Source organism: Haemorhous mexicanus, chromosome 29 (genome assembly GCF_027477595.1).
Source record: "Haemorhous mexicanus isolate bHaeMex1 chromosome 29, bHaeMex1.pri, whole genome shotgun sequence".
NCBI classification, from domain to species: Eukaryota; Metazoa; Chordata; class Aves; order Passeriformes; family Fringillidae; genus Haemorhous; species Haemorhous mexicanus.
This window is the reverse complement of record NC_082369.1, coordinates 4,060,876-4,086,597: the sequence shown is the minus strand read 5'-3', so window position 1 is coordinate 4,086,597 and position 25,722 is coordinate 4,060,876. Positions and strand designations below refer to the sequence as shown.

Here is a 25,722-nt window from a genome sequence, read left to right as displayed (position 1 = left end):
AAAGCTGAGAAAGAGAGAAAAAACCAGCCAGGAGTATCAGAGACAACAGAAGTGGAAGCCCAGAAGTTACCTTGGTGCTATTTTGGAATGCATGGTGGCCACCAGGGTGCCAGTGTGTGGCTGGAAGGCTGGCACAGCCTCATCTGTGTACATCCCTCCATTCTGCCTGTGGTTCAGGCTGACTGTGTCAGTCATCACCACCAAGCCAGTTTCCTAGACAATGAAAAATCAACACCACAAAACAGAAACCAGCAAGGAAAAAAAAACAAACAGAGAAATAAATAAAAATAATTAAATGTGATTAATTAACTGATTTTTTAAATAGAATCCCTCAATCCTATTTCAACATTTACCAGGGGAATCTCAATGGACTCTTGAGGATGCTTTGTGTAAAAATGATTATTAATGTGAAGGTGCACAGGCTTTATGAGAAAGCTCTTGTCTGCTTGGAAAATGCATTTAAATCAATATTTAACATTACTGGGCAAGTGTGACAGCTAAAAAAAATCTTATTTTCCCCCTAGAACACAACATCACAGCTCTTCACCCTTCCTAAAAGTTTGCAGTGTGCTCTGCTGCAGTGAGCAGGCTGCTCTCTCATCAGGCATCACCAGTTCTGCCCTGCCAGGGATGCCAAGCAAAATGAAAATGTTCACACAGGGAAAGCCCCCAGCTCTGCCCCCTAAATTCCCTTTTTCATGAGAGACAGCAGCTGCCAGCAGCACTGGAGGATGAGCTTTGCTCTCTGCACACACCCCCAGCCCTGCACTCACACCAGCTCCCCAAAAATGAACTTCTCCCCAAGAGTTTGCAGCTCTCAGTAAGGACAAAAAAAGCTGCATCAGAGAAAAAAAACCCAAAAAAAACCCCTCAGACCCCAGGGCAAAAATGAGGATTTAGGGTTTGTAATTAAGAGATTGGGGAATTGGGGGAATGTGTGAAAGCCTCTGGGTTTAAGGCAACAGAATAAAATAACTGAGCTAAAATCAGAGGAAGGCCAAAGGATGAAGAGGAGGGGGATGTGTAGGAAGCAAGGGTCACCATCTCCAGCAAAAAGGGAAAGAGCAAAGACCAGAGCTGTGGCACTGCTCCTCCAGGCCAGTCTGCATTTCAGAGGAGCAAGGAGGAGGAGATGATTAAAGAATATCCAACATTTACAGCTCAGCCTTCTCCTTGTCCCAGGGAGCAGGGTTCCACCCTGCAGGGCTGTGCAAGGCAAAGAAGGGATGGGAGCAGAGCCTGAAAGGGTGAACTTCTCAAACAGATGAGGGAACACCCATTTTAAACAAAAGCAAAGCAAAAAGCTCATGGAAATAGCAGATTTTTTCTTAAGGGCTACAAATGACTGGTTTTCAGCTCAAAAGGTTGCACTGTTGGTATGCAAAGCAATGAAAAAAAAATGAATTAGTGCATGAGTACATTTAAAAATCCCAACTTGCTTTAAATGCTCAACTTTCAATTTGATTCAAATGCACAGCACAGATCAAAAAAAATCAGATTATTAAAATCTGGCCAGATTTAACTATGGGAACACACCAATAACTGTGAATATACAGCATTTAGGGAGCAACCTGATCAAGGATGTGAAGGTCTTTCATGCAGATGGCAACAGAAGCTGGGAGAACCAGGGCAGGAACGAGGCTGAGATGATTTCCAAAGGAAAGTCCAAAAGGCTCCAAGGAAAAATTCCCATTCCACCTTCCCTCCCTGGTGGAGAAGCTGCAGAAGAGATCTGCAAGCTCACCCTGCCTGGAGGAGCCTTCTGGTCCCTGCCTGATTCTCCAGGGCATCAGCATGAATTCCTTCACCCAGCAGGACACCTGCCCCTCCCAGGATGGGGCTGGCCAGAATCAAACCTTGCTTCTCAGATATCTCGGCCAGAGCAGTGTCATCTGCTCTCAAAAATCACTTTTCATCCCACCCAGCTCTGATGTGGGGGAAACCCCTGGCCTGAGGGGCTGAAAATGCCTCTGCAAATGTGAAAGCACAGAAGAGAGCAGGGAGGATGGTTCTGGGGCTGAAAATCATCCTGCAAACATGAAAATAGCAAAGAGACTGCAGAGAAGTGAGAGTGGTTATGGGGCTGAAAATCATCCTGCAAACATGAGAGCACAGAAAAGAGAAGGGAGGATGGTTCTGGGGCTGAAAATTGCCCTGCAAACATGAAAATATCAAAGAGACTGCAGAGAAGTGAGAGTGGTTATTGGGCTGAAAATGCTTCTAAAAACACGAAAAGCACCAAAGAGACACTGCAGAGAAGGAAGGATGGTTCTGGGGCTGAAAACTGCCCCTGTAAACATGAAAGCACAGAAAAGAGAGAAGGGAGGCTGGCTCTGGAGCTGAAAATCATTCTGCAAACATGAAAGCACAGAAGAGAGACACTGTGGAGAAAAGGGAGGAGGATTCTGGAGCTGAAAAGCCCCTGCAGACATGAATGTAGAACAGAGAGAAGGGAGGATGGTTATGGGGCTGGAAATGGAGAGATGAAAGCACAGGAGAGAGCAGGGAGGGTGGCTCTGGAGCTGGAAGTGGAGACAGAAAGCACAGGAGAGGGGAGGGAGGATGGTTATGGAGCTGAAAATCACCCCACAAACATGAAAGGACAGAAGACAGAAGGGAGGATGATTCTGGACCTGAGAACCCCCCTGCAGACATGAGTGTAGAAAAGAGAGAAGGGAGGATGGTTATGGAGCTGGAAATGGAGAGATGAAAGCACAGGAGAGGGAAGGGAGGGTGGTTATGGGGCTGGAAATGGAGACAGAGAGCACAGGAGAGGGAAGGGAGGGTGGTTATGGGGCTGGAAATGGAGACAGAAAGCAGAGGAGAGGGAAGGGAGGGTGGCTCTGGAGCTGGAAATGAAGACATGAAAGCAGAGGAGAGAGCAGGGAGGGTGGCTCTGGAGCTGGAAATGGAGACAGAAAGCAGAGGAGAGAGCAGGGAGGGTGGCTCTTCCTACTGTGAAGGCGAAGCGAGCGTCCTTGGTGATGTCCCAGTGCCAGGGGAACACGGAGGACCTGCGGCGCCGGCGTGAGGACATGCCAGGCCACCAGAAGTGCCCTTCCTCCTTGGGAGCTCCAAAAGCATCAGACACATCATACTCTGCCAGCTCCTGGAACACCTGCAGGGAAAGGGCACGGGCTGCTCTCCTTCCTCCAGCTGGGTGAGGGTCACAGGGGTCTGGAGGGGACATCAGTGCTGCAAGCTCGCCCTACCTGGCTGGCTGTCAGCTGGAAGCCTGTTTTGAGCAGGTAGACACTCTTGTCCACCGTGGCCAAGCAGACACAGCTTCCCTTTGCAGCTCTGACCTTGATGCTCACCAGGTCACCGGGCCTGGTCTCGTTGGCCGAGAGCTCCACGGCAACCTGGGAAGGGAAAGCCATTAAATGCCACGATTGTCCCAAAAAGCAAAGAGCAGTGAGGCAGCAGCCCTCCCTCTCCTCTACCTGGTTCTCAAAGGAGGAGGTGACAGTGAACTGCAGGCTGTCTGTGACCCCCTCTCCGTTCTCCCTGACGTAGAACACCAGGAGCCGACCCAGGGGAGCCATGGAGTGAACGACAGAGAACCTCAGGAAGGTCACACACACCTCAACCTCTGCTGCAGGAGTGCTGGGAGGTGCTGAAATAGGAATTGTGGAGGAAAAAAAATAGCTTTATTTATCCCAGTCACTGCCTTCCTGCCCCCTCCTAATGCTGACAGGCACAGAAGTCTCCATTCAGGACTGGCATTCCTCCCCTGTTCCTGCTGCACACCTTCTTGAGTGCAGACATTTCCCTTTCCCTCCTCGTTGGGAAAGGTAATTAGCACTCATGATTTATTGAGCAGCATGGAGAAGGTGGGAAGGGAAGGGTTACTCAGTGGTTTTCCAGCCATGAAATCAAGGGAACACACAGTTAAGCTATCAAGCCATTGAAAATAAACAGAAAATGTTATCTATTGCTGGAGAATGCTGGTGAGAGAAAAGGAAGAAGCTTGGAAAAGGATTAGGCAGTTTATAGAGCAGAGAATCACAGAATGGTTTAGGTTGAAGGGACCTTTAAAGATCCTCTCCTTCTGTGGAGAAGGATGTCCCTCACCAGACCAGGCTGCCCAAGGCCCCACAGAACCTGGCCTTGAGCTCTCCCAGTGCCAGAGCAGCACAAAGCCTCAGAGCAAACTTTGAATGCAACAGCTCAGAACAAACCTTCAGTGCAGAGAATCATCCCAAATCCTGAATGACTGACTGCCAGAAGCTGGGTGGGCACCTGCAGGGAGGCTCCTGTTCCTCTCTCCCCACCTCCCACAGTGGTTACCAGGACAGACAGACCTTTCCTTTGGCTGATGTTCTATCCATCTTCCCAACCCCACCATTTTCACCCCTCTGCACCCCAAATCCACCAGATTTGTGTGTTTCTGTTACCCCTTGTGCAAACCAGGAGTCCCCATTTCATTTCCCTTCCCCCTGGGGGCTGCGTGATCTCCTTCATCAATCCATTTCCATTCTCTCTTCCCACCTCACATCCTCACATCTCCTTCATCAATCCATTTCTTTTTCTCTTCTCATCCAACATCCTCACATCTCCTTCATCAATCCATTTCTTTTTCTCTTCCCATCCAACATCCTCACATCTCCTTCATCAATCCATTTCATTCTCTCTTCTCATCCAACATCCTCACATCTCCTTCATCAATCCATTTCATTCTCTCTTCTCATCCAACATCCTCACATCTCCTTCATCAATCCATTTCATTTTCTCTTCCATTTCACATCCTCACATCTCCTTCATCAATCCATTTCATTTTCTCTTCCCATCTCACATCCTCACATCTCCTTCATCAATCCATTTCTTTTTCTCTTCCCATCCAACATCCTCACATCTCCTTCATCAATCCATTTCTTTTTCTCTTCCATCCAACATCCTCTCCTCAGTTTCAGCTCAACCAATTGAACCAGCTGCCCAGCCCTGCCCTCCACTTCCCTGCCTCTCCACTCCAAGCAAATATTAGACTTTCCTCATCTGAGAAGGACTTCAGAAAGACCAAAGAAAACTTTTCAAGAGTTCCCTCTCTTGGAGAACTTTTTTACATGCCTGAGGCCAATGGATTTCACTATTTTTCTTGCACAAATATTCTTTAAGGAGCATCACATTAACAAAAAGGTTGTTTTTCACTGAAAACAGGGGTGAGCTGCATTTCTGGTGCTGGCTACCTGTTCCTGGGAAGTGTGTGAGGTCAATGTTCTTCTCCAGGGCTGTGGTGGCTCTTTTGCTCCTCTGCTGGGTGACATTGCTGGGCTGCAGCCCCGACAGGACAATGTTCCCTCGTGAGGCCACCTCGTAATGGAGGGTGAAGTTGCAAGGACAGGTGGATTTCACTGCAATCCAGGCCTCCTCTCCCACCTGCAGGCAGGGACAGAAAAGCCAAAGATTTGCTCTGTTAGGAGCTCTGGGGTGATAAAGCACAGGAACCTGCTTGGGTTCCAGGCCACAGGGGGTGTGAGCCCTCTCCTAACCAATGGGGGCATTGAAAAGTGCATTTTAATAATAATAATAATAATAATAATGTATTATTACATTAGCACTGTTCTCAGGGACTTTTTCCACACCAAAAAGGGGCCTGTGTTCAGCTCTCCACTCCCTGCAAATCTACAGGAGGCTGAGCTGGGGGTTGTATGCATTAATGGAACAATAAAGGAATCTCTGGAATCCTGGAAGTTAAGCCTTTTGGCACAGAGCAGCTGTCAGAATTGGTTGGATTTTCGACACCCCTTCAGTAGCCCAGCCCAAAAAAGGAAAGAGTTGGGTTGGGGGTGGGAAGAGATGTGTGTTTGATGGTCTCTGCAGTTTAGTTGTGATCACATCCAATGGCAAATATAAATTCAAACATCACCATGAAATGACTGGGAGGAGATCTGAGGGAAAATGCTGTGAGATTACACAAATCTTGATAACAATTTGTAAGTTGGGCACTCAGGGAAGGGTCAAACCCACAAATAAATGAGAAGAAATCTGCTTTTTTATTTTAGCCTGGGTAACTCCTCTGATGCCTCAGAGCAGCACACCTGGGCACTGACTCTGCACCCAGAGGGGCTCCAAAAGAAAATCCCCCAAATTCCCAACAGAACAGACACCAGGGATTAATCCCCCTGAGGAGCAGCAGACTTTCCTAGGAACACAAACTCCTTCCTTCTGGGATCTGAGGAGTGGCTGACACTTGGGATTGCACAGTAGGATTTCCTCAGCACCTTCCCCTCCTCACCCTCCTGCCACTTAAAGCAGAGCAGTTCCCAAATAAAAGCATCCAGGCTCAGAAAATCCCCAAAGAAATGTTCTGGAAAACCTCTGGAAAACCTCTCTTTTCTCAGCTGCAAGTGCTCTCCCTGCAGAATGCACCCATGGCACCCACCAAAAGGGCAGAACTGGAACACAAGGAGCTGCTGATGCTTCAACTCAGTGAGAATGCCACAGACTCCAAGAGGTGCCTCGTGACATCAAATATTTGAAGTATTAAGAATTCCCCAGTGCAAATGATGAAACAATTCATTAAAAAATGAATGCAGCTAATTGGAACACCCAGTAAGAGCTGGCAATGCATGGGAACAGCTCCCACATCAGCTGGTCATCCAGCTCCAAGCTTTCCCACAGAAGAATTAGTTCTAATCAGGTTATAATAAGAACAATGTGTTCAGATTAGCAGTGTATAATCCCCTTTCCATACCTCAGGAAACTTGTAAAAGATTAATTAGCCATTAAACTGCCATGAAATGCAATGATAAAAAAATGCTCTTATTTGGATACAAAGAATCTGAAACCAACCTCACAGACCTGCTGATAACAAATCTCAGTGTGTTTATGGCCAAAACCCACTTTTTTTTTTTTCCACAGATCTTCAGAACACTTTCTTGGGGAAGAGAAACCCTGAACAACTCTCAGAACACATTATGCAACAGGAACCTTGGTTAAATCAGATCTTTTCTCTAGGAGAGGAATCACAACAACTTTTATAGGGCAGGACTACATTTTTAGAGAGGCTCCTACAAAACCTACCAAAGAAAACAAGGGAATCAAGCTCAGAGCTCAGTAACTGGAAGATTGAACAGATCCAGCTGAGATTTAAACTGGAAGTTCCAGTGAGACTACACAGCCATAATTTTGGTCTTTAGTAATTCAGCCACTCCCACTAACACCACTTGCAATCATTTTCAGCAAGCAATCCATGTCTGAGCATTACTGCAGGCACAGAACTCACATTCAAATGTGAAATACTGCAGTGTTCCATGCCTACACCCACCCCTCTGAACAGAAAGGGCTGGACTGGAGGTGCTGCACAGAGCACCCAGGAGTTGTGTTTAGCACCTTGTGGAGCCCACATGCAACAATCATTTGGTGGCTCCAGAGCAGCTCCTTCCTCTTTTGTAGTGGAAAGAGCTCAAGGTCCCAGAATCAGGAATGTCCAGAAATATTTAATTAGAGCAAAGTGCTTTAAGCCAAGCAATGCAGTGGGTTTTATTTCATTTTCATGATGGAAGGTGAAGCCAACCCACCTGGAAAGGTTTATCTGGTGCCTGGAGCTGGATGTGACACTTGCTGGGTGAGTACCAGCTGCTGATGGACAAGTAGTTGGGCAGATACTGATCCCCAGAGGGCTTCCCATCAATTGCTGTCACTTTGGTCTTCAAAAAAACAACAAAAAAGTTACATCAGTGTTATGAATAGAATGCTCATTTTGTGCTTTCTTAACCTCTCCTCTCCCACTTGACACCTTTCATCTCTTGACATCTTTACTCCCCAAATATTGGGGCCCTACTCCCATGTTAAGGTGCATTTGGAGGAGCAGCTTTTCATGGTGGTTATCAACACCATTCTCTTGGCAGCAGGAAACAAACCAGTGTTTGCTGTGCTGAAATCCAGAAGCTGAAGCTAAAAGGCACCAATTTCCTGTTTGTGGCATTGCTTTATAAAGTGCAGGTTTGACAAGATTAGCTACATGAAAGCCTGCTAATCCTATAAGGAGCTTTCACCCACCTCCAGCCAGACATATTGGGCAGCTGTGGGGATGGAGGGGATTTCAAACTCCACCAGGCCATTCCTTGAGACCAGCTCACTTGTATAAACATTGTCCTTTGGTGTGAGCTCAGCTTTAATTCGGATGGTGACTCTGTCAGCTGGGCTTCCATCAGGGTAGGTGACCTCTACCTGCACAGGACAATTAGCTTTAAATTAGCAGCAATTCCAGGTGGGGAGAATCACTGGGATCAACTTAAATCAGCCACGTGAGTGCCCACCACCATTAAAAATGGGATTATTCTTAAATCTCACCTTGCCTTTGTAAGGCAGCCCAGGTTTGAACTGTTTCCTGGTGTCCTTGGAGTACTTGATATCAATCAGCTGCTTCTGGACAGGTGTGGAGTCATCAAAGGTCACCTGCTTGCTGCCATCAGAGCTGATCACCGTGGCCCAGATGTTGACTGTGCCTCGGAAGTGCTCGGGGACATCTGCTGGCATCATGTCCCTGACACACACCTCGAACTGGGCCGAGCCATCGATCTGGGGGGCACAAGGGAGGGGCTTGGCACAGCCACACAGGGAAACACAGCTAAAGCACCTGGGGGTGTGCAGCAGGGACTGGGGAGGGTTAGGATGGAAGGGGAAAAAAAGGAATGGGAAAAGGTGTGGGAATGTTCCTCACTTGGGGTCACCAAATGTGGTGGTGTTCACAGGGGACCCAGGATGAGGGAAGGGATGAGAATCTTGACTCCATGTTTCAGAAGGCTGATTGATTATTTTATGATATGTATTATATTAAAAGAAAATTAATATATTAAAACTATACCAAAAGAATAGAAGAAAGGATTTCATCAGAAAGTTAGCAAGGAATAGAAGAGAATGGAATGATAATAAAATCTTGTGACTGACCAGAGAGTCCAGGACAGCTAGACTGTGATTGGCCATTAATTAAAAACAACTACATGAGACCAATCAAAGATGCACCTGTTGCTTTCCACAGCAGCAGATAACCATTGTTTACATTTTGTTTCTGAGGCCTCTCAGCTTCGCAGGAGAAGAAATTCTAACTAAAGGATTTTTCATAAAGTGTGTCTGGGGGAAAAAGGAAAGGGGCAGAAAAAGGAAAAGGGGTTTCATTTTCCTCCCTTAGCCATGGTCTGGACTAACTCTGTCACCTCAGGCTCCTGCTCTCTTCAGCCCCATATGCTCTTAAAACAGAATAAAACTATTCCAACAAATTCTCATCCTGGCAAATCTCTGAACTGGAGGGGACCCACAAGGATCATCAGTCACAGCCACCCCAACACCCCCACCCTGAGCAGCCCTGAGAGCTCCTGGAGCTCTGGGAGCGTTGGGACCATTCCCTGGGGAGCCTGGGCAGTGCCCAGCACCCTCGGGGGAAAGAGCCTCCTCCTAATATCTAAAATCATAAACATACCATGTAAAAATAAGCAATGGCCTCAGTTATCATATTTACTCCTTCATTTTCTGATCTCCCATCAGCAACAAAACAGAGCTGTGGGATAAATGTTAAAGAAGACAGATCAGGCATTTTATCACAGGTGAGTCCATGGTCTCCCTCACCTGGGTGGTCTTGAGCACAGGGTGTCCCACTTCATGTCTGTAGTACCCAACACCATTTATAGTCATGTTGACAATTAACTTCCCTGTCACTGGTTTGCCAAATGTGTATCTGGAATGCAAAGCAGATGATTAACAACTTCCAGCTGCTTTCTGTTCTTCTGGCTGGATAAAGACAATTACCATGTCACCTGCACCTCCAGAAAACATCACCACAGGAAGTTTCCCAGATTGTTCTTTTTACCACGTTTTTGAAGGCTCTTACATCAGAAAGCTGATGAGGATGATGATGATAAATCACCTGAAAAGTCTGCAGCAGGTGGGATCCAAGCTCCAGGGACTGCACTACAACCCACAGCAGTGAAACTTGCTTTGGGACCTGTTCCTACCTGGCATGGACAGTTCCTTTCTCACACAGCGCAAGGTCACGGATGTAGCGAGGGGGATCGATCAGCAGCTCAAACTTTGGCAACACTGCAATGACAAGAAATAAAGCAGAATCTTCCCAAGCAGATCTCAGCTTATGGCAAAAGTCCCCAGAGCTCTGACAGGAGCTGGTTCTGACTTATCAGGGTAAGATCCAGTAGAGGGTCAGTCAATTAGGTTGGAAGTGGGGTTGTGTGTTCTATTCCCATCTGTCAGAGCTGGAGCAGTTCTCCTCTGTCCATGGGGCAGTTTTCTTTATCTCTCCCACAGCCAACCCTCCCTCCAGGAGATCTCTGCTGTCCATGGCCAGTGAGTGTCCCTGCAGGGCTGATCAAATTCCATCATCCCATGGGGAGATGCTCCGCCCAGGGGAGGAGCCAAGCATTCCTACCTGGATACAATCTGAGATTCTGGGATACCAGAACAGCCTTTCCACTGCATTCCCAGAGGAGCAGCTGCCTTTTCCATTGGACCTTCAGAGGAAAACTCCCCCCTTGTGCAGGATCCCTGCTCCAGCAGAACCACAGCTGGCACTGCAGGAGGGCTGAGCCCCCCTGGGATGGGACTGTGCCACCACCCTGAGCCCCCCTGGGATGGGACTGTGCCACCACCCTGAGCCCCCCTGGGATAGGACTGTGCCCCCACCCTGAGCCCCCCTGGGATGGGACTGTGCCACCAGCCTGAGCCCCCCTGGGATGGGACTGTGCCACCACCCTGAGCCCCCCTGGGATGGGACTGTGCCACCACCCTGACACACAGGGGGACAGGGCATGTTCTGACTCTGGCAGGGTTTGTTTTCTTTTTTTGTACTATTGCATTTGTATTTTTAGTTTTCCTAGTAAAGAACTGTTATTCTATTCCCATATCTTTGCCTGAGAGACTTTTAATTTCAAAATTATAACATTTGGAGGGAGGGGATGTACATTTTCCATTTCAGAGGAGGCTCCTGCTTTCCTTAGCAGACACCTGTCTGTTCAAACCAGGACAATCAACAACAAACCAAAACCACCTTGGCAAGGTGACCTCAGCAAATCTCCCAGTTAGCAGAGCCTGCATCCCTGAACTGCATGGCTCTGAGGAATTTTTCCTCATGGCATTTTAAATGCAGTTTCAGGTGTTTCATCTCTCAGTGTTCTGTTCTCCCACGTGCACCTGGCTTAGGGTCAACTCACCATATTTCTGCACCTCAAAGGATTTGTTGTAAGTGTGTCCCTGCATCTCAGCAAAGATGAGCCACTCCCCAAACACGGGCTGATCAGACAGGGGAAAAGTCATGTTGACAATGCCTGGAAAAGAAAACAACATTCTCTGCACTCTGTCACTCTCCAGCCCTTGCCCAGCCCCACTGAACACCACTCAGTGGAAGCAGAAGAAAAGGCAAATCACAGTACACAGAGGGAAAAAAAAAAATTAAATAAACATTCTGGAACTTACCACAACAAAATGGCTTCAAGTTATTCCACTCTATCATCCGAGACCCCCGGGGATCCTGCAGGGAGGTTCAGGGGGGAGAAAAGGAGCATCACTCATGCATTTAACTCACTTTGCAGCAAAGAACCTCCTTTTGTAATACACACCTCTCTGACAGCTCAAATGTAACCAATGCCTGTCAAAAAAGTCCCAAAAATGCCTCACACCAGGGGTGTTTGCTCTCTGGAGTTATTTAGGAGCTCTGCTCCTGTAAGCCATGCTCACAAGTAATGCCAAGCAGATCTTCCCCCTGCCTTAAGACACCAGTCCTGGGTGGGATGAACTGACCCCATTCCTAAAGGGAGCTCTACAAGCAGAAAGACAAATTTGGGATGAAAAAACTCAGGTGAAAGGAATCCTGCTGGTTTTGTCAGCATTAAATCTTCAACAAGAGTGAATCCTTCTGCTTTTGCTTTCTGACAGGTAAACACATTAAAAAACAAGAAAAGGACCCCAAAACCAAACAAAGAAGCAAAAGCCACCACAAAAACCCACAGAAACCAACCAACCAACCAAAAAAAAAAAACCCAACAAAAACACAAAACCCCTAAGCACAGAGGGAACCTCTCATTCACCTGCAAAGGAGGAGGACAGGAGAACCCTTTCCTTCCCAAGAATTTCTACTCTCCACTGTGCCTGTTTGGGAGCAGGGATGAGGGTGGCCCTGCTCTGCCAGCCCAGCACAGGAAGGACTGGAGGGCAAAGAAGGGAGAGGGAGTGGGGCTGTCACAGTCATAAATGCCAGTGAATCAAGCCAGCTCTTCTCAGGCTGAAAAATGGGAATTCACTTCTGAAACTGAAGTAGAAACCAAGGATATTTGCCAGTGATGGCAAAAAACCAGAGGCACAGAGATCAGATAAAGACACAGGGATTGAGAATTGCATTGGTTCGGGGTGGGAATGGCCATGATGGACAGGAAAAGCAGAAAATTGTTCCTTTAAATGCTACACAAACCTTGTACCTCTACAGGACAGGTGCTAGAAGGGCACACAGATACTCACCACCACATAAGCCTCAATCTGAAAGAAAAAAAGCAAAGTAAAAGGCTTTATGAAACAACTTTCTGCTTTTTGTGATGAAGTGTTGAGTCAACATAAGCTAAGTGTGAGACCCAAAGTGACAGAGCATGAACATCTTTGCTAAGAGTAGCCTGAGAAACACACATTGAATTCAGAGATTTATCTGGAAAAGTGACAATTTACATATCTGTGCACTACCTAAATAAGGTGCAAGTCTCTGCAAAATTCTTGTCTCTGCTCTGGCAGAGCTGCCTCCTATTTGCCAGCACTCCAAAAGTTTGGATTCACCTCCAATAGGAATATGACCAAGTGAAAAAAAGCTAAATTACCAATAAAACAAGCTGTCACAAGCTCTGCACAAAGAGCTTAAAAATCCAATTCTGTTTCTGCATAAGTGTCTTGGGGAGCACCCCCAAGGCTGAGCTGCCAGCACAGGGCAGCCTGTGCCTGCTGAATTGTTTTGCTCTAGAAAGGACCTGGCCTCTTTTGGGACTTTAATTCTCAAATATTTGAATAAATGCAGGCTACCAAGTATTCCATCATATTGCACAGCATGAAAGAAAAGAGATTTCTTTACCCTGTCGTTGACTGGCCTCAGGTCAGAGGTCACCATGAAGAGATTTATCAACACTAAAAAAGGAAAAGAGAGAAATTATCAGTCACCAGTGCTGAGACTGAACAGAAGAGCTGACCCTAAAACTCCCCTTGAAATGGTGCAGGATGAGTTTACCTTTCTGCTTGGGTTTGTAGACAGGTTTGTCAGTCTGGATGAACACTGAGGAGCCCTTGCTGTCGATGGTGACCGTGGTGTAGTTGTGGAAGATGTACCCTTCCTCTGCCAGGTGCCTGTTGCCCCAAACCTTCAGGTGTGCTTGTCCACGAAGCCCTGAAGGCACCTAAAAACACACCAGGAGGTGAGGAACACACAGAAAAACCTCTGAGCTTTTGGGGAGTGTAACTGACATTGAAGAGAGCAAGGAGAGGCACCTGCTGTGTCTTGGTGTAAATCTGTGCTACAGCAAAAGGAAAATTAAGGACAGAATGGGTTTTCTGCAATAGATGCACTTCAAAGGAGGTAAATTCATGCTGAAACATGGCAGGAAATTCTCTTCTGCCCTTGATCACTCCAGCAGGGTGATGGCTGATCCATGATTGCAGCTCCCAGTGCAGAAGTGTGTTACATGGGGAAACCAACCCAACAGAAGGAAAAACCCCAATGAGCCACACAAAAAAGTCCCCAAAACAAAAAGTGCCTGCATGAACATGTTCAACCAGCTGCTCAGAGAAATAAGTACTTTAAAATTACTCACACAGATTAAAAGTGACAAAGTAAAAAACCTGATACCATTCCAGATGCACATAATTGAATATTTTGTTCCACCACCCCCCTTTAACATCCCAAAGATGACAAGCCCAAATTAAGTCTTAAGTTAAGAAACTTTACCAAAACCCAACACTTTTAAGGGCTTGTTCTTCTAGTCCAGCTCCATTTTGCCAACATTTGAAGTCATAACCCCCACAGAGAATTCTGTACTGCCATTCTCATAAAATAACCCAAACACAGAAACTGATGTGGAGCCACGAGGCACTGATTTTCCTTGGTGCTGTAGAGGTGAGCTGTGATGGGTTGAGCCTTGCTGTTTTCACTCTCCACCTTTCCTCTGGTGGAGGCTGTGTCCTCCTCAGTGTGTGGAGGAGAATGTGACATTTATTTGTGCCAGAGAGCAATGTTTGGTGGGGCTGAGGGAAAGTCCCTTATATGTTCACCAAAAACATCTTAAAATTATTGATACTCACCTTCAGCTTAATTGTTCCTTTATCTAAAATAGGAGAGAGAGAGAGCAAGAGTTATTCTCAAGGTCAGCACTAAGATTTTAGATCTTTGCAGCTGAGTGAAGGAAGATCCCACACCACACCTGCAGTATCCCTTAGTTGTGATTTTACCTGAAATAATTTTCCTGCACTGTCTGCAGGGTGAGTAAGTCAGACCCAGAAAAACTCTCCAAAATAAACCTGCTTCTCAATTATTTACAACTTTTGCCCAACTTCAGTAGCAAAGTGCTCTGTTGAATTGTTTTGCTCTAAAAAGGACCTGGCCTCTTTCAGGACTTAAATAATTCTCAAACAAACACTCATGGGATCTGTTTGGGTTGCTGGACACAGCCATACCTAGGAGTTCTCTGGAGCATTTGCATCCCCTTAGTTGTGATTTTACCTGAAATAATTTTCCTGCACTGTCTGCAGGGTGAGCAAGTCAGACCCAGAAAAACTCTCCAAAATAAACCTGCTTCTCAATTATTTACAACTTTTGCCCAACTTCAGTAGCAAAGTGCTCTGTTGAATTGTTTTGCTCTAAAAAGGACCTGGCCTCTTTCAGGACTTAAATAATTCTCAAACAAACACTCATGGGATCTGTTTGGGTTGCTGGACACAGCCATACCTAGGAGTTCTCTGGAGCATTTGCTGCCCACATGTGTCAGCACCACTCCCTTTGAATTGCTTTGCAATTGTCAGCCACTTTCAAGGGAGGACACAACCAGAGACAATCTGTTCCAAGAAATGGAATGGCTTTCATAAAACTCCCAGTTTTAACATACAGAAGGGTTAAAACATGAGGGCTAAAGAGCCTGATTGCTTTGACCACACTGCAGGTTCCAGCTCTACTGACAGTGGAACCACAGGGCTGCTGGACTTCACTTTCACCGCTGTAAATCCACTCAGTGTTAAGTTGGATATTATCAGATCACATTGCTTTTGCTCACAGGACAGAGCTTTTAAAGATTTTAAAGATTTATCCAACTACACAAACATTGCCACCTCTCTCAGCAACACCCAGTGCTGAAGATGGGGAGATTGTGTTCCCAGAACTCTTTTTGGAGAGAAGAAATTAAAGATGATGATGCAGATTTTTTATTTTTCTTAAAAATAAACTTATAAATATTCACTGATAAATATTCAGGCATCAAAAGGAAGTACAATCCCTATAAAACTCTAGAATATCAGTTATTCTGGGTCTCTGGGTGTCTTGGTGTTCCAAAGTTATCAAAGTGCTTGAGATCAAAACCACGTTAGCACAATCAACAGAGAAGGTGCAGCAGCAGCAGATCAATCAGTTTGATTCCATTATCACCTAAAGCAATTCTTTAGGAGCTACCAAAGTGCTCCCAGAGCACCTCAGCTCATCAGCCAGGGCTCAGAGCTCACCCAGGACTGTCCCGTGGCTCCGTGACACCGTCTCTCCTTTGACCACCAGCTGGATCTGCACCGTGGTCTCCTTGGCAGAGTTGAAGATGGTCACACTTATGGCTTCCTCCACCCCAGAGCGGAAAACAGAAGGTGCTGCAATCAAGTAACCCCTGAGGAGCACAATTGGAAGTGGTCAGTCAAGACACAGCCACAAGGAATGGCCCCATTTGTGAGACACTTGTGTAGCAAAAGGAAAAGAACAAATGTGATGTATTTGCCCCTGTAGGGTCACTTTTGTTGTCACCAGCAGTCTAAGCCTGTATCTAATGTATAAATATAATCTAATGCATAATTACCTAAGCCTGTATCTAATGTATCTAATTGTATAAATTAACAGAGCCTAAGTGGCTAGAAATGGCTTGCAAATCCTTAGGATTTAAATAAAACCAGTAATATATCAATGTTTATTGCATCTATAATAATAAATTCATATTCAAGTGAATAAATGAATAAAAAACCCATTCAGTTATCTACTATATGTAACAAACTAAATGTCCAACCAGCTAATCATGAAAGAGTTGAAGTTCATGGAGGAGTAAGGAGGCACCTGAACCTCTCACAGAGCTTCATAGCCAATGCTTTCTTTGAAACAATTCAGACATTTTTGACTCAATCACATGGCTCCATTTTCATAGTTCAGCTTCTTATAGAAGTGAAGGGACTCAGAGGTGATTGTTGGAGCTTTCTAAAGGTCAGGCTCAAGGCATGTAACACACCTGACCTTGCAGTTTCTACAGAAGCAGCCCAGAAACTGCAGCTACAAAACCGAGCTCGAATTCCCAGCTCTATTACCACATTCTTGTTCAAACAATGAGACCCTGCAAGTTTACAAAGGGCATTATTTTAGGAGGCACACAGAGAGCTTTAAAGCCACCCAAAACGACCTCCCATAGATGCTGCAATGTGAGAGTTTCTGAATGGAATCTGCACCACTCCTCTCTGAATGGCACCGTGCCATGAACTTGTCAGCTAAAAGCATTGCAGGCTCTGAGCTCTTTGATGCACTGGGCTGGAAGCAACACATTTATATTCTCTTCATGACACACCTTTCTGGGGTTTTTTCCCTACCCAAAAGGATTTTTTTTAAACAAGAGGCAATTCCTCAGATGCCTTTTCAAGCCAAATTTCTCAGCCCGTGCCTTTCTACAGTCCCATGAGTCAGGTTGCTTTAGCTCATGATTAATTATCACTTTGGGATGAGGATGATGGTGTTTTACAGCCCCCAAGTAATCTTTTATCAAATTCCAAGCCCATGTTCCTCTCTCAGCAGGCCTCATTGCCATGGAGATCCCATTACCCCCAAAGGAAGTTCAGAGCTCTGTGGCATTTGGGTTAAATTGCACGGGGTACTTGCAGATTCAAAACCTTATGGCTGCCAGGTTTGAAAATTCATCAGAATGGCAATAAATAACAATAAAAAGTTACTACTGAGCCTGAAATCCTGGGTAAGAGAGATAGCTGATCTAGCTGCAGAGGGAGAGAGAGTACCAGCTGCATTCAGGATGAAATGATCAGATTTAAACTGTCATGAGCCCAGCACTGCAGTGCCATATGTGAAGCACATGTACTCACATTGTTCCGAACTGCTGAAACTCTTTCTGAAGTATCAGTCCCTCGATACAACCATTTAAATCACTTAATAAGTGGCATTTGAAAATTAAATATTGGATTTGGCAATCAAAGAGTTAACTTGACAGGGACTGGACAGATCCTTTAAGCACTTTTAACTAACAGCTCTGTCAGGTTACACCGAAACTCGGCAGGACGTGAAATATTTTCTAGTAAGCAAGTGAGAATAAGTTCTCCATGGCACTCAGTTAATGCAGCTATTCACGATGCTGTCGGGCTAAAATAAGGCAGGGATAAAGAACAAAGCAAAGCTTAATCAAAATCAACCTAAACACGCTGGAAAAGAGCTGCGGACTCACTTCCTAATAGTCAGAGAACTTTCCCCGCACTTTCTCCCCGGCTGATCTTTCCCACAAAAAAAAAAAAAAAAAAAGATACAAAAATCTTCACACGCTGCTCAGGAGCGCCCAGCGCTACCTTCAACCACCCCCAGCACCGCAGCAGGCGGATTCCTTAAATAACTGCTGGCAGATAAAAGCTCCGCTCCCGGAGCGGCTGCAGGCAGGTATCGCACGGAAGCTCTCTCCTCCTCCCGTCCGCTCTCCGGCACCGCCGGGGACAGGCAGGGACAGCCGGGGACCGCGGGGCACCGCCGGGGACCGGCAGGGGACCGCCGGGGACAGGCAGGGGACCGCCGGGGACCGCCGCGCTCCATCCGCGACCCCTCCGGCCGCTCGGCGGGCTTTGTTCCGTGGCCGGGCAGAGCCGCTTCTCCCCCCGCCGCCCAGCCCAGGGATGCTGCCGCGGGTCCCCGGTACTTACTGGCGCTGGCGGGGCTGGGCAGCGCTCAGGCTGCAGAGGGCGAGCAGGGACAGCAGCAGCGCCCGGGCTCGGCGGGGCTCGCAGCCGGACATGGTGCCGGGGAGCCCGGGCCACGGCGCCGTGCGCGGGCAGCAGGAGCCTTTTGTTCCCGGCGAGCGCAGCCCGAGGCTCCGCCGCCCCGCGCCCGGGCTCGGCTCCCCGGTGCCTCTGGCCGCCGCCCCCGCCGCGTCCCCGCCCCCGGGCCGCCCCCTCCTGGCCCCGGTGCCCGCTCGGCTCCGGCCCCGGCTCTTTGTCTGCGGCTCCCCGCCCGCTCCTGACAGCGCCACCGGGGAGGGGACGAGGGGAGGGGGCCGCGCCCCGCCCGCCGCCCCGCCCGGCCCCAGGTGCGCCGAGCCCGGCCCCAGGTGCGCCGAGCCCGGCCCCAGGTGCGCCGAGCCCGGCCCCAGGTGAGCCGAGCCCGGCCCCAGGTGCGCCGAGTCAGGCCCCAGGTGCGCCGAGCCCGGCCCCAGGTGCGCCGAGCCCGGCCCCAGGTGCCCTGAGCCCGGCCCCAGGTGCGCCGAGCCCGCCGCCCCAGGTGCGCCGAGTCAGGCCCGGCCGCTCCGCACCTCCGCCCGCCCCGGCAGCGCCGCCCGCCCGGCTCTGCCGAGCCCCAGCAGCCCCGGGAGCGCTGCTCGGGCTCCTCCTGAGCCCCGCAGATGGGAGCCGCGAAAGCCGAGGTCCCGGGGAGCAGGACCGGGGCACGGCAGCCCCGGCACGGTCCAGTCCCGGTAACTGAGCTCAGGACTCCGCGGAGCGCTGCCCCGGAGCTGCTTTCCGATCCAAATTCCAGTGCCGGCACTGATGCTCCTCCATCCTCCTCGCTCCCTAGGCCCTAATCTGTCCCTCTCCATCCCTCTGTCCCGCGGTTCCAGGCGCTTGGGACGGGAGAGGGAGCCCTCACTGCACCAGCCTGAGGAAGAGCTGCAGCCCAAGAGCAGAGCTCACACAAACCGGGAAAAAGCAAACCCAAGGCGACAGAACAAATGCCATCTCCCTCTACACAGAGATATCAAGGAATGATTCCTCTGATCCCCGCTGGAGAAATCCCAGGCACACCAGGGCTGTAGAGGGCAATTCTTGCCCCAGCAATAAATGAAAACCCTCAATGTAGGTAGTTTGAATCCTATTTTCCCCCCAATACACCTGGCTTACACACACAAATATCTTGTGTGAAACTGACGCTCATTTTGATGTCTTTTCTTAAAAGTCACTAACTCAATAGCTTTTTGATAAATTCAGATTATCTTGAATAATGGCTAACACTGTGAGATGTGGCTACATTTTTCTACTTAAATCTATCCTAAACCAGCACTGTCTCATTTTTGTGGAGAGGCAGAAGAAACCTAGAAAAAGAACAAACCCTTTTTGACAAATTAGACAAAATGAGACTCTAGAAAGACAGGGTTCACTTCCCAAGGAAATGATGAGCTAGGAACTAAGAGAAGGAACTTATTAGGAAGTACATTAAAGTGGAATGGTTTAGGTTTGGTTTGTTTGGGGATTTTTTTTTTTTTGGACACAAACCGAAACAAGCAAAGAAAAAATCTGGTAACTCCAAATTCTTTTCCACTTTCTTCCTATTCTCAGCTACAAACACAGAACCCTGCCTGCCTCAGTGTTTCCCTGCCTGCAGAGCAGCCTTACTGATCCAGCCTCTCCTCAGGGTGACACTTCAGGGAATGTTGGGATCCTTTGTTTAAAGGTTAAATGAGGCAAAATGAAAATGAAGCACCTTTGCTGTTCCCATGGCATGGCAGAGATCAGGTATGTTTGGGCTGAAACAGCATCATGCTTTCAAAAATATTAATTCATTAATTATCTCTGCACTCAATCCATATCTTTCTAGAGCAAACCATAAATGGCTCATTACAGACTTGCACATGAGATCTATGGGGAATGCACCAAAAAAACCACAAAATGCCACTAAACACCCATCCTGCCAACCACAGGAAAGAGCTTTGAAAAAGCTTTGGGTAAAGACTTTGAACAAGCAACAGGATTCAGCAATGGACTGATGAAGGCAGCAAAGTGCAGTTCTAAAATAGAGCTCCATCACCTTCAGAGTGTATTTCTACATCTCTAAAAGCACAGAGAGAAATCACCCTGATGTGGAATACAGCCCTTTTGTATTTCTACATCTCAAAAAGCACAGGGAGAAATCATCATTATGTGGAATACAGCCCTTTTGTATTTCTATATCTCAAAAACACAGAGAGAAATCACCCTGATGTGGAATACAGCCCTTTTGTATTTCTACATCTCAAAAAGCACAGGGAGAAATCACCCTGATGTGGAATACAGCCCTTTTGTATTTCTACATCTCAAAAAGCACAGGGAGAAATCACCCTGATGTGGAATACAGCCCTTTTGAATTGCTCATTCTTTTCAAGGAGAGATTTCTCCTAAACTGAAGATTTTCCATTTGATATTTACTGACTATGAGAAATCTCAGGCAATTACAGCCTCTGAAGACTGCAAACCATCTTCTAATTATGAAGGTATGTGCAATCCTGTAAATAAGGCTGGAATCAACTTGGTCTGAAAAAAAAAAAAAAAGGAGGCTTTAGATATAATTTCAAACTATTTACTTACTGAAATGGAATTTTCTGTGCTTGCCAAAATGAATCCCATTCAGTGTGATGCAACAGGTGTTGGAATTCCAGCAGCCGCCTGCAGCCCACATCTGGTAATGGTTAGGAGTTAAAAGGAAGTTCTGTAAGAGCTGCTCATGTATAAAAACGATTCATCAGTCACATCTATGGGCCACATTCACCCACCCGCTTGCTCTGTGCATAGCTCAGATTTTTATTTCGTTTACAGAAAACGTAATTCTGCTCCTCATAAAGTCTCAGGAATCTCAGGCACTTGGGAGCATGTGGGGGATTGGTGTTGGCCATGCTGGTGGCAGAAAGGTGAGGGAGGGACAGGGGTTTAGGAACAAGGTGTGAATACATCTGTATTGGCTCTGACTGGATCTAACTCACACCCTGATCACTGCTCATCCTTACCCTGCAGGAGAAGGAATCCTCCCCCATGTCCCAAATACCTCATAAAAAACCTGTGCAACGTGAAAATTATCAGACAGGGATTTGTCAAGCAAAAAATAATAATTTCCAAGTAGTGCCACTCACAGCTGGGAATCCTTCTGCTTTTCCCCCCACCTCAATTGCAGATTGAACTCAGTCAGACAACTCACAGGAAGCAGTGGTAGGACCAACCATCAATAATTAGCCCTTGCTCACTGCCTCAGCATGAGTGGTGTCACTCACTTGTCACTCAGATGATCACATCCAAAGGTATAAAAGGTAATTCTCACTTGCTTAAAGATTTTTTAATGCATGTAAATTGTGCATAAAAGATACTGTACTAAACCCAAGGCTATTAATCATTGAGTTTTGTGTTAAGTCCTGCACACACTAGATTTCAGTAGAAGGGGGGTGAAAAATAAAAAAGTCATCAATTTCCAGAATAATTTCTCTGCCTTTCCCAGTGGAAAAACATTCATCTCAGTCATTACACAGCACCAGACAAGAACAAGGCCTTAGTTAATTTTTACAGCATTATATTCATGGTAAAAAAGCCACACCTATTCTTTAACTCTGAGTTTTGTTCTCCCTTCGTGTTTCTGTGACAGACAAACAGAGATAGCAAAAAGCAGAAACTGATAACTGCAAAGTGTCCCAGGCTTTGCCACACTCCTGCACCTCCCAGCACTGAGGAAAATGGTTTAACAGAGACTACATCAGTCCAGACAGAGTGGCAGAAACCAGACTGATCCTGCCCCCCAGGAATACAAACATCTCTAGAAGAAATTATAAGGAAAGGATAATTAAAGAGCACTTTTCAACCAAGACTGTAATCTAAGTAGCATATAATAGGATAATGATATTGAGAACATAATTATTAAATAGTTCTGTCAAAAATGGTTATTATTCATCTATAGAGCAGGAGAGTCTGATCTTTCACAGTAATATAACATTTTAATTCCTGACAAAGTGACTGAAATAGTACTAGGAAAGCATTCAAATGGAGGATTTTGAATGATTTAGAAGGAAGAGCACTGTGCTTATCAGAAGGGGCTGTCATTCAGATGTTTAGTCAGAAATAATTTCCCAATTCTCTTCTCAGCTCCTACATGACTGGTGAAATAAAATTTGTGCATAGTCTGACTGTACAGTAGAGCCACCTCCCATATGCAAGAGATATTAAACAAAGGGATTCAGTTTTTATATCCTGCAGGCCATCTCCAAACATAGATTGTCTTTATAAATTAAAAAATTAGTTATATCTGAAGGGGCAACCATAACACAGAAAATTTAAGATCTTGGATTAGCAGGAAACTCAGATTTTGCATATACATTATCACAGAAATATTTTAAAAAGAAACTGATCAGAGGCATTTGAGCCCACTCTGCAAACCTCGTGCTTGCTGTGCAGACCACACACAAATGCAGCGGAAGAAACAACCTAAAATAATTTCTGTGAGTTGAACAGGAATGCTCACATAATCACTGGAAATGCTCTTAATTGGTGTGGCTCAGTGGTGCATTTCAGAGCTGTTAGATCTTCTGCCCCTCTGGAACTCTTTTCATGTCCTGGCAATCCCAGCCCAGCCAGCAGTTTGTTTATCATATTCAGGATGAATTTCCGGATCTCCAACAAAGTGGTATTTACTCCGAGGCAGGGAAGACTGCAGTAATCCAATAAGTTCTCATTAGCCTAAAATGCAAAAACATCTGCTGGGGTCATGAGCTGCTTTGCTGTTGATGAGCACAGGCTCAGCCCCGTTTGCAGCTCATGTGAACAAAGAGTTGAGGATTTGGGGTGAGGGGAGGGGACAAAGGAACCTCGGGGATTTTCAGAGCTGCAGCTCCACCTCAGAGCACCCCGGGCAGGGGGGACCCTGCCTCACCTTGACCCCGGAGCCCCCATTGCAGGGAGCACAGGAATTACAGCAAAAAAATGCCTCGACTCAGCCCTCCCGAGCTGGTGGTCAGGCTCTGGCACAGAGGAGAATGTGGCCACAGCTCCCCCAGACACAGCAGCACCCAGGCAGGGCAAGCTGCAGGGCAAACCCAGCCTAAAAGCTTTGCCAATCTCTTCTTAAACAGCCAAGAGTTTTGCAAGGGACAAATACTTCCATTTCTGGGCTCCCCCTTCCTCCCAGGCTCTCACCCACCTGGCTCAATTCACAACTGCTTTCAGTTTTGGGAGGAAGGGAAAAATAAAATCCCTCCCCCCCCAAAAATGCACCTTAACACACAGGAATGTTAACAACTGGTCAAGAGATGAATAAATAGGTAATGAGTCCTGCACGAGTTCAAACAAAACAAAACTAAACCTGCATTGATAGAAGTTACAGTAGGGAGAAGATCATTAATTCCACAGGGGAAAAAAAGACACATAACCTGAATAAAAAGAGCCCTTAATTTGTTTAGGATTCCAACCGATTTAGAGCATGTGACATTGTCAGAAAATAAGTGGAAAACACAAAATAAGTGGTGTCACATCTGTTTAGCTCCTGCTCCAGTGATTCTGCAGTTCTTTGTTGTTGTTTGTACAGTGCTAAATGACAGCAGCCAATTCTGTGGAATATTCTGCAATATTTCAAGGTGGAGGAGCCTAAAACACTTCTGCAAAGAGCCAAAACGGGACCACTTAGAAAGAACATTCATGAAAACCAAGAAGAAAAAGTCTCAGTTCAAAGCAGTTTAAAACCCTTTCCTGGAGAGGCCGAGCTGCTTTAGCTAACACTTGTTGTACCATTTGTACAAAGAATTACACAAGTGCTCCGTTTAAAGAATGGCCAGAATGCTAAAATTAATGTCTGATTCTTCTGAAACAATGAGAGCACATCCCCGGGCACAGAATTGTTGTGGAGCAGCAGTTTGGCTTCAGCCCCAGGACTCCCCTCTGCCTGGTGGGAGGATGAGGAGGGCAGCGAGTGCCGCCTGCAGCAGCGGGGCTGAACTGCTGCCCCCGCAAGATTTACAGCCTTTAATTGAGCTCACAGCAAGCACCGCCCCGGGGGGAGAACAGCAGCATTCCACTGCTCTGCAGAGGGAAAAGTGGCATGGCTGGCTGCTGCTCAAGGAACGCTTGGGTGTAGGTAGATGTCGCCTTGGTTTTTTAAAATTTTCTAAGCCTTCTGCTGTTTACATTCTTGTAACAAACTTTCTCACACACTTTCTGTAAATAACTTATTGTTTTGCATTCGTTTATGGAGGAGGAGAAATTTGATGGACTGTTGGTTTGTCCAGTGTCATTGGAGAGGTGGCACTGTCACCCTCCCATCCACTGTCACTTTTGGAAATCTAGAAATGTTAGAATCAGAAAATAAACTTCCCTTTTTTACCTTGAGAACAGCAGTGTGTGTGTGTCATGTGATTTCATGCCCTATAGTCACAGGTATACCCATCCAACAGTATCTCAAGGGTAGAAAGTCACTTGACTGCAAATAATGGGTTTAAATTAAAGTATTTCTTAAAAAGAAAATATTTTTTCAGACCATCAGTGAGGTGTACCATTAAGGGATCCTATGAAAGACATTTTGATATGCCTGTGCAGACATTATCAACACACTACAATACTGATTTCAATTTCATCCTTCCTCTCTCATATTTAAGATCAACTTTCCCAACTTTCAGTCTCAGACTTGACACACTGATCATAAAGATGTTAAAGGTGTGAGGACACACAGCTCAGCAATAATCCAAACCAGTTTCATCACGTTGGAGCCTTTCTCCCCACATCTCCATCCACCAAAACCAACCAGCCCGAACATGTACAGCCGAGCTGACTTTGCTGGGCAAAGTTCCCCATCCAGTGGCCAAATTCATGGATGCAGCTCATGCTCCTGCCCCAGAGCCTGATGCAGCTGCACCATCCTCCTTGCTGATGTGCTGGACTGCAGCCACACAGGTGAAGTGCCAGGTGCAGATGGTGAGGAAAAAGAAATAACAGATGGAAATCCTGAAATAACACTGGTTCACAGAGAAGCTACTGCTAAAAAAATGACACAGATTGTATGCAAGGAGGGTCTGAACAATTTGTTTTATGGGTGTGGCACAATGACTGATCCAGTTACTTTATTTACTCCTGATTTTTAATAAAAGGTGAAAATCTAGTTAGAACTTTAGCAGTGCCAGGAAGAAAGCCTGAACAGCACCTGAAGGAGTGCAAGGATAATACTCCAGGTATTTTAGGAGTAAGCCAAAAAGCCTTATAGACACAGCTTAAGCTAGAAACGTGAAAAATCATCACAGAATGAGGTTCCACAGGTTAAAAAATACAGGTTACAGCACATCTTCCAGAGAAAAATGTAGAGAAAAGGAAAGGATGTTGAAGAAACATGCCAGATGTGGCTTGGATGCTCCTAGCACAGCACATGCATTCAGTGATCAGGTTTGTGGTTCCTTTCCCCATTCCCAATCCTTTGGCCCCAGCCCTTGGGGTGCTCATGGCTGAGCACTGGGACACTGGATCGTGCAGTATGAGCTCTAAGGAAGGCCAGATGGAAACAAAAGCTGCTGTAAGAGATCAGTGAACATACTCAAACTTGGAGGC

The 25,722-nt window shown here is 46.6% G+C and overlaps 1 protein-coding gene across 2 annotated transcripts in view; it reads right to left on the bottom strand.

The window, feature by feature from the left end:
- CPAMD8 (C3 and PZP like alpha-2-macroglobulin domain containing 8) overlaps positions 1 to 18,270 on the bottom strand; it is a 64,483-nt gene extending 46,213 nt beyond the window's left edge. For both annotated transcript variants that reach the window (XM_059869931.1, XM_059869932.1), the window contains exons 1-18: positions 18,118 to 18,270; positions 15,685 to 15,836; positions 14,278 to 14,300; positions 13,211 to 13,376; positions 13,058 to 13,110; positions 12,463 to 12,480; positions 11,425 to 11,479; positions 11,163 to 11,276; positions 9,954 to 10,038; positions 9,568 to 9,676; positions 8,296 to 8,523; positions 8,002 to 8,172; positions 7,521 to 7,649; positions 5,187 to 5,376; positions 3,444 to 3,616; positions 3,213 to 3,362; positions 2,957 to 3,118; positions 71 to 213 (exon numbers count right to left, since the gene is read on the bottom strand). In XM_059869931.1, coding sequence (XP_059725914.1) covers positions 71 to 213; positions 2,957 to 3,118; positions 3,213 to 3,362; positions 3,444 to 3,616; positions 5,187 to 5,376; positions 7,521 to 7,649; positions 8,002 to 8,172; positions 8,296 to 8,523; positions 9,568 to 9,676; positions 9,954 to 10,038; positions 11,163 to 11,276; positions 11,425 to 11,479; positions 12,463 to 12,480; positions 13,058 to 13,110; positions 13,211 to 13,376; positions 14,278 to 14,300; positions 15,685 to 15,836; positions 18,118 to 18,209 — 2,213 coding nt within the window. In that variant the 5' untranslated portion in view covers positions 18,210 to 18,270. The remainder of the gene's footprint in view (positions 1 to 70; positions 214 to 2,956; positions 3,119 to 3,212; positions 3,363 to 3,443; positions 3,617 to 5,186; positions 5,377 to 7,520; positions 7,650 to 8,001; positions 8,173 to 8,295; positions 8,524 to 9,567; positions 9,677 to 9,953; positions 10,039 to 11,162; positions 11,277 to 11,424; positions 11,480 to 12,462; positions 12,481 to 13,057; positions 13,111 to 13,210; positions 13,377 to 14,277; positions 14,301 to 15,684; positions 15,837 to 18,117) is intronic.
- Between the last annotated feature and the right edge of the window lie 7,452 nt (positions 18,271 to 25,722).